This window comes from Aulonocara stuartgranti (assembly GCF_965226115.1).
Source record: "Aulonocara stuartgranti genome assembly, chromosome: 5".
In the NCBI taxonomy this organism is placed as follows: Eukaryota; Metazoa; Chordata; class Actinopteri; order Cichliformes; family Cichlidae; genus Aulonocara; species Aulonocara stuartgranti.
Genome location: NC_138943.1, coordinates 8,123,281 through 8,135,702, shown reverse-complemented (window position 1 = coordinate 8,135,702; position 12,422 = coordinate 8,123,281). Strand labels below are relative to the sequence as shown.

The 12,422-nt window shown below is 37.1% G+C and overlaps 1 protein-coding gene across 6 annotated transcripts in view; it reads left to right on the top strand.

Annotated features, from left to right (window-relative positions):
• Window positions 1–11,963, top strand: part of grm4 (glutamate receptor, metabotropic 4) — a 206,904-nt gene extending 194,941 nt beyond the window's left edge. For 3 of the 6 annotated variants that reach the window (XM_082533805.1, XM_082533806.1, XM_082533807.1), the window contains 2 exons: window positions 6,901–7,147; window positions 10,249–11,963. In XM_082533805.1, the coding sequence (XP_082389931.1) occupies window positions 6,901–7,147; window positions 10,249–10,298 (297 nt within the window). In that variant the 3' untranslated portion in view covers window positions 10,299–11,963. Of the gene's footprint in view, window positions 1–6,900; window positions 7,497–10,248 lie in introns of those variants that run through there. The other 3 variants (XR_014276816.1, XR_014276817.1, XM_082533808.1) reach the window with 3 other exon arrangements.
• Window positions 11,964–12,422: the final 459 nt, after the last annotated feature.

Below are 12,422 nucleotides of genomic sequence, written 5' to 3'. Positions count from 1 at the left end.
ATGCCCCCAATGGTGCTCTTCTGTTACCATGAAAACAGTGACATAGTTGCCATTTACATGTCACTGTTTCTGATGAATGTGCTCAAAGCCAATAAGACCTTAAAGGAAACTTGTTATGCCCATTTCTAACTCCATATTTTTACTCTGTTAGGGTAGTTTGATGGTTCAAAATAATCTTTATCTACATGGAATGTTGGTGCACACAGTTTCTCCATTGCCTAAAGCAAGCAGCTTGAGCCTTTTTCTTACTCTCACTTACAGCCAACTTTGCTCTTATTTACTGCTCCTCATAAATAGAAGATCTGAACAGCAGCTGTGTACCTGAGATGACTGTCCTAAGGATACACGCTCTCATTGGCATCATACTGCACAGAACCAGCAGCAGAAAGACTCCTCATTGGTTATGAATTTGGTCATGTATAATATGACCACTCATCATTTTAACAATATATATATATATATATATATTTAGAAATGAAGAAAGGGACAACAGGAATAAATATAGGAAGTTAGATCATTAAGCAGATTCAGAACAATTTTAGGAAGTGTGGACAAATAAAATTTCTCACCTGTTGAACACACATTACATTTTGGAAAACTTGTTGGTTGAGCAGGAAAGTTAGCTAGTTTTGCTGTGCCAGATTTTCTTCTTCTTGTTTTATTTTTTTAAAATAAAGCCTGTGACTGATTTGCTGAGATGTTATATAAACAATGATCTTATTTAAGGAATTAACATGTCAAAGCAAACACACCTCATAATCATTGTACTGTAAATGTCAGGCTGCACAAATCTTCACAGCCCACATTGACGAGTCTTTCAGAGCAATTAAATGCTCCACTTCTTTTGGGTCTCGATTTACCTTATCTAGCTGTGTACGCACTCATCACCCGTTTACAGCAGGCCTCTGCCTCAGCATTACAAGCACCGTCATTTATTTGTCATCTGGTGCCAAGACACATGCAACGAATGCCATAGGAAGCTTTCTCTATCATTTAGACGAGGACATCTGGTCTATCTATGGAGTGTTTATGCTACCTTCAGGAATAGATGTGACACCTACTTACCTGGAGAAACTGTCTAAATCAGCAGCTGTCTCAAAGATATAGGCAGGAGGAGGGGCAGCAGACAATAGCATGCATGGGAATGAGGCTACAGCACAATGGGCTCAGCTTAAATTCAATCAGCCCACACAAAGAGGTCCTGCCATTACAGTGCATGAATCGTCTGATTAACTGAGTGGGGTTGTTTATTTCTGTATGAAGTCTCCATCTCACTATTGGCACCGTTAGGACAAAAAAACAAAAAAACTGCTGTTAAAGTGGTAGTCAGACAAAGAAGTGGGAGTTTCAGTTCAACCAGACCAGAGTCAGGAGTGGGGTTTTTTGTTATTTTTTTGTGTTACACAGTGTAATCTGTGTTCATACCTGCTACCTGTTACCACCCATTCCATGTTCCTTCCCATTTCTCCCTTTGTCTTTTCTCAGTCGTAAGATAAACAGCGTTATTCACAGTAATGCCCCTGAGGCTCTGTAATAAATAATGAAGATTGATGCTACGAAGCAGAGGAAGCTAAGCAACATCTTGGACTTCAGAGAGCAGTTGTTGCTTTCATTAGGCCTAAAGCACTGCAGCCCTCTGTTGACCTCTGGGTGCTTTGATAATGGGTGGATAGGCCGTGAAGCTAATCAAGGCCAAAGAATTGTGATCTTTATAAATGACAATCTGCCATGAAGCTATATTATTGTGTCCCCTAAGGGTTCTGTTTGTTTATTGGCTTAATTAGAGTGCAATTATAGTGAATTCTTATGCAGCAAACTCCTCTGCTCAGTACTTCCATAGCATGCTGAGAAAAAAAAAGTACCTTAATATAGTGAGGGAATTATGCAAGTTTAAATAAATTTGATTGTTTGCATCCTGCCTCAGAGACTCTCTTGGGTTGAATTGAAAATGCAGTCTGTTCATGTTTATTAGCTGTCAAATTAATGTTATGAGTTATCACAGATGTTTTTACTCAGTTTTGCTCTACTCACCGTAGGCCAGGGTGTGGAATTGCTTTATCACTTCTGCTGGAATGAAAATAATGAAATACAATTCCTATGATTACTGTAAGAAAGTAGATTATCGTTATTGGTTATCTTCATGTGTATTTTTTATGTGAAAATCAATTGCAGAGTTACCAACAAAAAAACAAAAATCTAATGGTCTAATACATCTTCACGCCCAAGGCAACACAGCTTCATTATGCAGTGTTTTCACAACCATGTAGAGGCCCTCTCTTACAAAAACTCTACATACTACCTCTTCTGCAAAAGTATTGTATGTTAATTAACTGTAACGACTTCAGTTCAAAGGTCACGGGTATAGCAGATTGTTAATGTTTTAAGTTTGTGTTAGCCTGGCGATCTAACAAACCTTGGCTTGCTACGTTTGCTTATTTAGGATGCATTACCATTGTTGCTCAGTTAATGCTGCATTTGCTTGTTCTCTGGCTTGACAGAAGTTGAGCTGTGTAGGAGTAAATAGGAAATCCACATTTAAATATGACCTTATCATTTCTGTTATGATTTTTTTTCTTCTTTTTTTTTAGAGGAACAGAGGATCTGAGACTAAAGAGCAAATTCAGCAGATACAACGGCAGCCTAACTGCTGTTACACGAAGCAGTGTATTCAGTTTCATATAGTATTTGTGTGAGTGCATTACACTGTGCGTAAACATTTTGCAGCTTCCTTTTTTGATTTAAAATGTCAGTTTATGAGCTTTATCTCTACATTTACTTGCTTTAGGCTGGGTGTGGCTCACTGGACTTATTATCACCATATAAGAAATTTTCTTTACTTTTCTTTACCACAACAATTTGCTGGGCCCCCAGTGACACCCATTGTGTTACTTTGCATGTCCCCCACAATTTCCCCAGCCAATATTTTTACTGGCCCCCATATGACCACACCTATTAAAAAGATTCTGGAGGTGACCCTTGCTCTTCAGCTTCCTCTTTTGTGTAATACAGCCATGTTTACTAATAATGCCATTATTTCACCTACGTTTTATTGGAGTACTGTTGTACACAAGTACATTTTTACTTGAGTAAATATTTCCAGGACTCTTCCCATCACTGATCCTCCAGGTACTGATAGCTCCATGATTTCTTTCCATCTAGTTCAGTCATTAATGCGACTATGAGTACTTCTTCTATGTTATGTTTTGCCTAAGGCAAGCTACGCTAATGGCAGTGTGATGATATGTGTGTGAGATATATGGTATCTCTCTTCATTTCTCTTCCAAGTTGCTCCAGTCATTGAATGCTCAGGTGCATTTCAATCAGGAGGAAACAAATTAATGGACTGAATATTGGACGTGCTCTGACATTGAAAAAAGGACTCCATTTGTAAGCTAACATCAGTGAGGCAATAGAGAGGGCACATGTTATCTGATGAAATACCAAACAATAATATATTGATTTCAAGTAAGGTCAAGGCAATAATTTCCTTTCATCTAACATATTACATTATATACATATTATTATAACATAGACCAACAAACAGGCAGGACTGAGATTAGTTTATAAAATGTGCTGATTTGTTTTTCCATTGTTCATCTATAAGAAGGTACCAGTTACTATAAAATCTATCACTTTGTCTATAATGCTGTTACAATTGATTCAAAATGTAAAATTATCAAATAATTGTTTATTTTAAAAAAGAAAACAGTTCATGCACTAACTAGTCACTTCATTAGGTACACATGCTAGTCCTGGGTTGGACCGCTTTTGTCTTCAAGTGCCTCAGTTATTCTTGCCACAGATGTACCAAGGTGCTGGAAACATTCCTCTTGGATTTTGGTCCATATTGAAAAGATACTCAGTTACTGAAGATTTGTTAGCTGCACATCCATGCTGTAACTCTGCTGTTCCACCACATACCAAAGGTGCTCTGAGATTGATTGGTGACCATGGAGGCCTCTGGAGTACAGAGAACTCATTGTCATGTTCAAGAAACCAATTTGAGATGATTTCAGCTTTATGACATGGTTTGTTATGCTGCTGGAAGCAACTATCACAAGATGGGTACACTTTGGTCATAAAGGGATAGACATGGTCAGCAAAAATACTCGGGCAGAGCTGTGATGTATTGCTAACTTGGTACTAAGAAGCCCAAAGCATGACAAGAAAATATCCCCCATGCCATTGCACAACCACCAGACTGAGCTGTTGTAATAAGACAGAATGGAGCCATGTTTATGTCAAATTCTGACGCTACCACCTGAATGTTTTGCTGTAGAAGTCAAGACTCTTAAAACCAGGGAACATTTCTGCAATCGTGTATTGTCTAATTTTAGAAACTGTAGCCTCAGTTCCCTGTTCTTAGCTGACTAGCTGTCCTTCAAATCACCTTTCTTCCTCATTCTGTTCAATTTTATTTATATAGCACCAATTCACAACAGCAGTATTATTGTAGAGACCCTACAAAAATACAAACATTACTCCATTTAAACTTAAGTAGGTCATCTTGATCATCTCTACATACCTTGCCTTGAGTTGCTGCTGTTTGGCTAATTAGATATTTGTGTTAACGAGCAGCTGAACAGTTGTACCTAATTAAGTGGCCAATGTATATTATCACCACCATTAAATGTAAAATATAAATGAAACTATTATTCTTGCACACTGTACTATTTTGCATTAAATCCACTTATATTCTATTCTTAGCCTCTACAATGTGACAGCTTACTGATTGTCCTGATTTATATCACTGCTGACATAATATTCAAAATTTAAAATAACCTTACCTAAGGTTACATTAGATTAAATGATAATAACAATATTTGTTCTTCAACGTGACCTAATTTACAGTGAGATATGGTGCAGTTACATAATCATAGTAGTTATTATTGGAACTGCGTTGATAAGTTGATTAGTTGAGCCACAAATAAAGCAAGTTTTTATAGCTCTGACATAGGATAATTGACTTCTTTTAGTATGGACATCAAAGATGATTTAAGTGTCTTTTGTTCCTTGTTGCATTAATTTTACAGACCAAAACTGAAATGATTGAGAATATAATTTTCAATTTTTAAAAAAAATGTTATTCTGACACAGACTTTAAATGTTCTCAGATTTAAAGTCATTTTACTGTTCTTATTTATTCTGTGCCGGTATATAATCAGTGACCGAGAGGATGGATTTTAAGATGATATTATTCCTGGGTGAAAAGCAGCAGAACACTTTTATGTTCTGTTTATGTGATGAACAGCTTGGGTTCAACAGTCCGTCCCTGAGGCAGCAGTGAACCAAGCCCTGAGCAGTTCACTGGTTAATACTCCCCACAGCTGGGAGGGGAGCGCTGCAGCTGTCTCTCTATAATACTGACTCCATTCTTCCTTCTTCTCTTCAGCCAGCAGTCTCACATGGAAAGAGGGTTGGCTGAGTATATAGGGAAAGCACTGTGGAGAGTCAAAATAATAAAAACACACAACATATTAAAATAGAGGTCACGTATGAGAAGCTGTTACTTTTGTTGAATCAGAAAATAGCAGAGACCTGATGAGGAAAAACTTGACTTGAAAGATTGACTCTTAAAGTACCAACATATAAAATACTAGTGAGTAAAAATCTATGCATGAGAGGATTTATCGTCTGATTCGAATATCGTTCCTGCAAGAAATAACAGATTCTGATTTGTTGGAAATGTGTGTTCATTTGAATACTGTAGTCGACTGTGGTTTAATTATCTTTGTAAATCAGTGATTATGGTAACCAAAGAATGAAAAACCTGCTCTCGTTTCAGTCTTTCTTGTTGTTGTTGTTACTACTCGCACCTGTCATCCTCCGAGTAAATATATTAAATCTTACACCCACAGCAGGTTATAACCCATTACATTATTTTAAGCCTCACCATCAATTTTGATGCATTAGGAACAATTTTGGTGGATTTGAAGGAACAACAAAATCTCTCATTATTATTATTATTATTATTATTGACAGTATTCATACATTTATGTAGTTACACCAGGTAAATGATCATAATTAGATTCTTGTTGTGTGTTACAGAGGTGTAGTAAATTACAGCAAGCACAATTTAATTTCTATCCAAACAAAACTCCTCCTTTTTAGTGAACTGAACTTTCAATTTTATATATATGTAAAAATTAAATTTTATATATTTTGTCTATATCTCGCTCTATCTATCTATCTATCTATCTATCTATCTATCTATCTATCTATCTATCTCTCTATCTCGATCCATCAATTATAGATAGATAGAGTGTGTGTGTGTATCCCAGTATTAGCCAAATGTAAACTCATTCCTCAATCAGTCACAACAGTATGATGTTTAGAAATTGCATAAGCTTTTCTTCTACCTTATTGCATCTTTAAAGATGACTCATTAATTTGCTGCAGTTCTGCAAACAATTAAATGGAATGAATGAGGATGGTACTCTGTTGCCCTCCCCCATAATTTGGAGGATTTGACCATGTGTAAAATTTTCATGAGCTTGTTTCTTTTTTTATGGGCCTGCTTATTATGAGTCAGAAAAAGATCCAATCTGTGTTCAGGGTGGACGTGATAGTCATATTAAAACTAGAATGGCAGAAAATTAAGTAAACACTGTGGCCCTGGCTGGCTCAGCACACATACACCATAAAAGCAGATAGGATGCTGATTTAAAACAAGTTTAACACATCATTTTCATTAGATAGCTTTGCAGCTTCTACTGGACAAAGTAGATACTCATTTAAAAACTCCTTGACCAACACATGGGTCATTGAATACTCTAATTATAATGATGCACAGCAGATGTCTCTTGTACTATACATGCCACTGCCCACACAGAAAAATCGGTAATGCAAAACACTGTTAAACTGTTTGTATCATTCATGTTTGGTTTTTGCCTCTTGCAGATGTACATCCAAACAACCACGCTGACGATCTCTGTGAGCCTGAGTGCTTCAGTGTCCCTCGGGTTGCTCTACATGCCCAAGGTCTATGTGGTTCTTTTCCACCCTGAGCAGAATGTGCCTAAGCGCACACGGACCCTCAAGGCTGTGGTTACTGCTGCCACCATGTCCAACAAGTTCAACCCCAAGGCTGGACTCAGACCCAACGGAGAAGCCAAGACCGAGCTGTGCGAAAGCCTCGAAACACAGTGTAAGAGCAAAAATGCAAATGAGGAAAGCTTTGACTAGAAACCTGCTGGCTTAAGTTCAGGAATGTTTTGTCCTTCCGTGTCTGTAAAACAAATTGATGCAATGATAGGATGCAGTGTGAAAAAAAAACAAAACCTTATTAACAAATGTATAGCATGTTATTTAACACTTCATTGAATCTAGTAAATGTGACACTGTTATTCATTTGGTGGTGAGGCTGTGGAAATTGTTTTTCAAGAAGCATTACAGGAATCACAATTATGTGTGTGAGAATGAAGTCACAAAGGAATGGATTAGAAAGCATATTCTGGAGTCCAGCAATGGAACTAAAACGCCTGTAAAACATTGAGGTATGATTTTATTACTGGCATCAATCTTCTTCTTTTTTTTATTAAAGTGAATGTTTTCCAAAATGTCAAACTATTCCTAAAATAACAAGTAAACGAGGGTAACACACATCCTTAAAAAAGTCTTCAAGTCCAATCGCCTAAATTTTAGGCCTTCTCTAAAAAGATGAAGACGACTTTACCACATCTTAAAATTTGATACAATTTGATTGTTTCACTTTTAAATGTGTTTTGGGAAAAATTGTATTGATCATGTTGTTACAAAATTGCAGTATGAAACCAACACGGAGTCAATAACTGCTAATGCAAACTGTGCAGCCCAGTTAGAAGCATGCAAGTCTCAAAAAAGGTTAGGACAGAGCTGTGTTTACCACTGTGTGGCATTCCCTTCTGTTAAAAACAGTCTGTAAATATGAGGGAACTGAAGAACACCAGTTGCTGCACTTCTGGGAGAGGAATGTTGTTCCATTCTTGTCTATGTCCGTGTTTTTACATTTTTGAAATTCTTTATTATATATTTTTTATTCATCTTATCATAGAACAGTTTTCCATTTTGCCTCAGTCCAAATGAGCTGTGGCCCAGAGAAGACAATGTTTTTTCTGGATCATTTTCACATATGGTTTCTTCTAATCATCATACTGTAGAATTTTAACCTTCATTTGTAGATGGCACAGCAAATTGTGTTCATAGACCTGACCTTTGTCCCTTTATTCAGATTATCAAAATCATTTTGTGATATTATTTAAAATGTATTATAGGTGTTGAGTTAGTCAAAGTCTTTATTCTGAAAGCCATTATTCTACAGGGTGGGCCATTTATATGGATACACCGTAATAACATGGGAATGGTTGGTGATATTAAAGTCCTGTTTGTGGCACATTAGTATATGTGAGGGGGCAAACTCCTCAAGATGGGTGGTGACCATGGTGGCCATTTAGAAGTCGGCCATCTTGGATACAACTTTTGTTTTTTCAATAGGAAGAGGGCCATGTGACACATCAAACTTATTGGTAATGTCACAAGAAAAACAATGGTGTGCTTGGTTTCAACATAACTTTATTCTTTCATGAGTTATTTACAAGTTTCTGACCACTTATAAAATGTGTTCAATGTGCTGCCCAGTGTGTTGGATTGTCAATGCAACCCTCTTCTCCCACTCTTCACACACTGATAGCAACACTGTAGGAGAAATGCCAGCACAGGCATCCAGTATCCGTAGTTGTCTTGTTGCCAGTTAACCCAATCAATCGCAAAATATCCCTCCAGTAGTTTTTGTAGTGCAATACCACTTTTCTAACATTTTGTTATCCCTGTTCAAACTTTGAGACATGTTACTGCCAACTAATTGGAAAATGAGCTAATTCATCAAATATTAAAATGTCTCAGTGTAAACTTTGTGTTTTCTATTTCTATCTGTTTGAATCCTGCTTTATTTATATTTTATATAGCGTTCCAGTTCTTGTGTGGAACTGGGTTTCTAATAATTTTCAGTTTATCTCTGACTTAAACTGTTGATTTTTGTCATGCAACCATTGCTTATAATTCATTATAATGCAAATATTTACTTGCTCTATCCTGTAAAATGAAGCCATCGGACTGGAAAATCTATCTGCATTCATTACTATTTACTGACATGCTATATATAAACTGAAATAATAATCAATAGATAAATTATTGAATCACTAATCAAAGCCTAGCATTTGCACACATTATTAAAAAAAACAAGAAAGGTGTGACTATCTTTTATAAAGCAGCTGAATCACTGTGTATGCCTCCTAATCTCAATGCTTGGCACTCCTGTGATGCACTGTGGATTTATATTAGTGAGGTAAATAATGACCTCAGCAATTGAGTCAGCAGAAATTACTCAAGTGGCATTCAAAACACTCTTCTTGCCTTAAGCTGGAAAAGGTTTTTATCAGTCTGTGGTCAAAACCACAGGTATTGACAGCTGTTTCCTTTCATAGGAGAATAAAATAGCTGACATATATTTACTGTTAGCACAAAACCAGAAATCAATGTAAAACTTATCACAATGCTCTGCAGTAACAATAGCACAATGGTGTGAGGCCTGTCACAAAAACTACATGCATCCAAACAGAGCAGCATTAATTCCATTCTTGCTTCATGTTTGTGTGGATGGTTAAAAGGGCCTTTTGTTAAAATAAGTGTCGAGAAGGCAGAGACGCTGAATTGATAGCCAGCAGCAAATTATCCTGATGGGGTTACCGTTTACAGGGGGCTATACAGTGTATGGCTATTTGAATGAGTGCCATTTGTCATTGTCATCGCCAGTGTGGATATATGGCTTGATGAAATTGAAAAATTCCTGTCTGGGCCAGCTCCCCCCAATGCTGAGATCTAGTGGCGATATGTCAGGATTTATCTGCTCCCACTCAGAGAATCAGCTAACATGGTCCGGGGAGACAGCTGGAAAGTTAACTCCTGATAGCTATAGCTGTGAGGGAAAAAAATGGTGGTGGTAGCTAAAGGTAATAGTTACATTTGGCACATGCTGAGGGGAATAACATGACCTGAGAACTAGGGAATTTTTAATAGGATCGTAATATCATAACCAATCAGGAACTAAACACATTTTTTCAGCCCTGTGTAGCAGTTTCTTACTCTTGTTACTACAGGAAGAGCGCTAAACAAAAAGAGCTTCATGCCCAAATCAGCTCCCTTTCTTAGGTTACAAACTTTACCTCAACTGTATTAAACTCTGACTCTTCCTTCTCATTTCGTCTCTTTCAGCGTTTTCAACAAAGCAAACCTACATCAGCTACAGCAACCATGCAATCTGAAGGACAAAGGATGTTATCACGATTCAGGATTTCCGTCCCAGCAAAGAAAACAAAACATGCAGTGGAATTTCAAGCATCCGGCAAAAATAAATAAAGTCAAATAAATTAAATAGATATGTCTTTTTTCCGGGTGGAGATCAGAGAAATATTGCACAAAGACGCGGCATTGTGTGGAAAGAGCACATGAGATGCAGGGATGGACAAAACTTGGGACCAGAACAGATAACAGCACAATTTTAAGGTTCCATCTTTGGTCTGCCTCAGAAGAATACATAAAAGAAAAATGAAAATATTTGCATGGCAGAGGCCTATAGACTGAAGGATGGAGCTTTCCTTTTCTGTGTTTACATTTCAGCTATGCCCTCTTTTAAAGACTTCTCCGTCATCTTTCGCAGCACTGACTGAAACTGAACTACGAGTAAGAATATGTTCAGGTTCTTAATGTCGTTTGCCAGTTTTGTGAATTATAATTAATCTTCAAATCCTCAAGGCATCACAAGGGATTAATCAACACCAAAAAGGCATGCAAACATGGTCTATGGATCTCTGAGAGGGGCTTGTGTTTGTTTTTATTTCTAAATGTGTTCTGGTCTCGTGAGTCAAATGACTGGAAATATTGATCGTCACAACAATGCAACAGATCTTTACCAGACTCCATGTATTTTGATTTCCTCTTCCAAGTTGCCGATGAGTTAATAAGAATGACTACACATATAAAATGGTCTCTGCTGATTTTGAGCATGCCAGTTTTAACATCCTGTGTTGTGTTGTTTAAAAAAACAAAAGGGAAAAAAAAGGAATGCGTTTAAACTCTGTTGCAGTGTTGTTTAAAATTGTTTGGGCCTATTGTACGTTAAAATCTGTTCTCAAATGGTGAAGGTCTAGTGAGTGATTGTTTATCTGTGCTACAGTAAGGCCATGATTTGTATTACCAGCTAGCCCAAGGCTGCCACTGCCCTCTGCATATCTGTATGTGCTTTGAAACAGTGGCTCATGGTTAAAATAAACAGTGTTTTAGCCAGGAGATCTCACTGTGAGCTGTTATCCAGGATGACCCTACCACCACTGCCACCAGCTATTCTCACACATTCATAGTGTAAGGGTAAAGCTTAGCTGTACAGATCCATTAGTAGGGGAATTAAGATGAAGTATGCCCTTGAGAGGATCATGCAATATACCCTGAAGGTGATATCCATAATGGACCAGCTACTGAAAAAAAAAAATCATGTCCTCTTCAGGCACTCTTGTGATAAGGAGGAGGTGTCAGGAAGTTGTAAGGCATTTTAGCAAATGAAATTCTAATTGCAAAACTATACAATATCTCTATCAATCACTCCGAGTTGGCAGAACAGATTAAGGGTTGGCTCCGTGCAGTATAAAAGCCCTCTATTGTCTTGGGGAAAATATTGTGGGGTCATTTGTGTTGTGAATTCAATGCTGCTTTTCATGCCTCCCTCTGTATTACTTTCAACACCATTTGTGTTGCAGAATAAAATGTGAGTGCTGACCAAATTAAATGGTAAGTTAATGTATGTTATTAAATAGATTGATGATGTCTGCTTTATGTCCTGACATATTTTAAAATTGGGGAAAAAATACAAAAGGATACAGTGCCTGGCTAGCTATGTATTTGTTAAACCTCATGAAAACTAATGAAGTGTGTGAAGCATGTTTAGTTTTTTTTTTTATACAAAATTTTATTTCTATTAAAAATGTTTTAAAACATCATTGTCCATTTTCACATTTCTGTAATTCAAGAAAGTTGAAAATTGGTTTGTTTATTATTTTTTGTTCAGTTTTTCAACAGGTTATCATTAACGGTTCCTGTCTGGTCTTGTACATATGTTGCTTGAGTTTAAAAAAAGAAAAGAGAGAAAATGATACATTAGCAAACTTACAATATCCCTAGCTAAATGATTGGCAGCACTTCTGTGTGAGTGAGTGTGTACTTTGTTCCCAATGTAAAGTGTTTGTCCGCCCTGAAGAAAACAAGACAATGGGTGCCATCCTCTGAATAACACGTTGCCACATTGCTCTGATAATAGTGCTGGAAGGACACAGAGTTGGTGGAAGGAAACATGAAATTATTTTAAATGAATGGGGAGCCCCTACTTTCATCCAAGG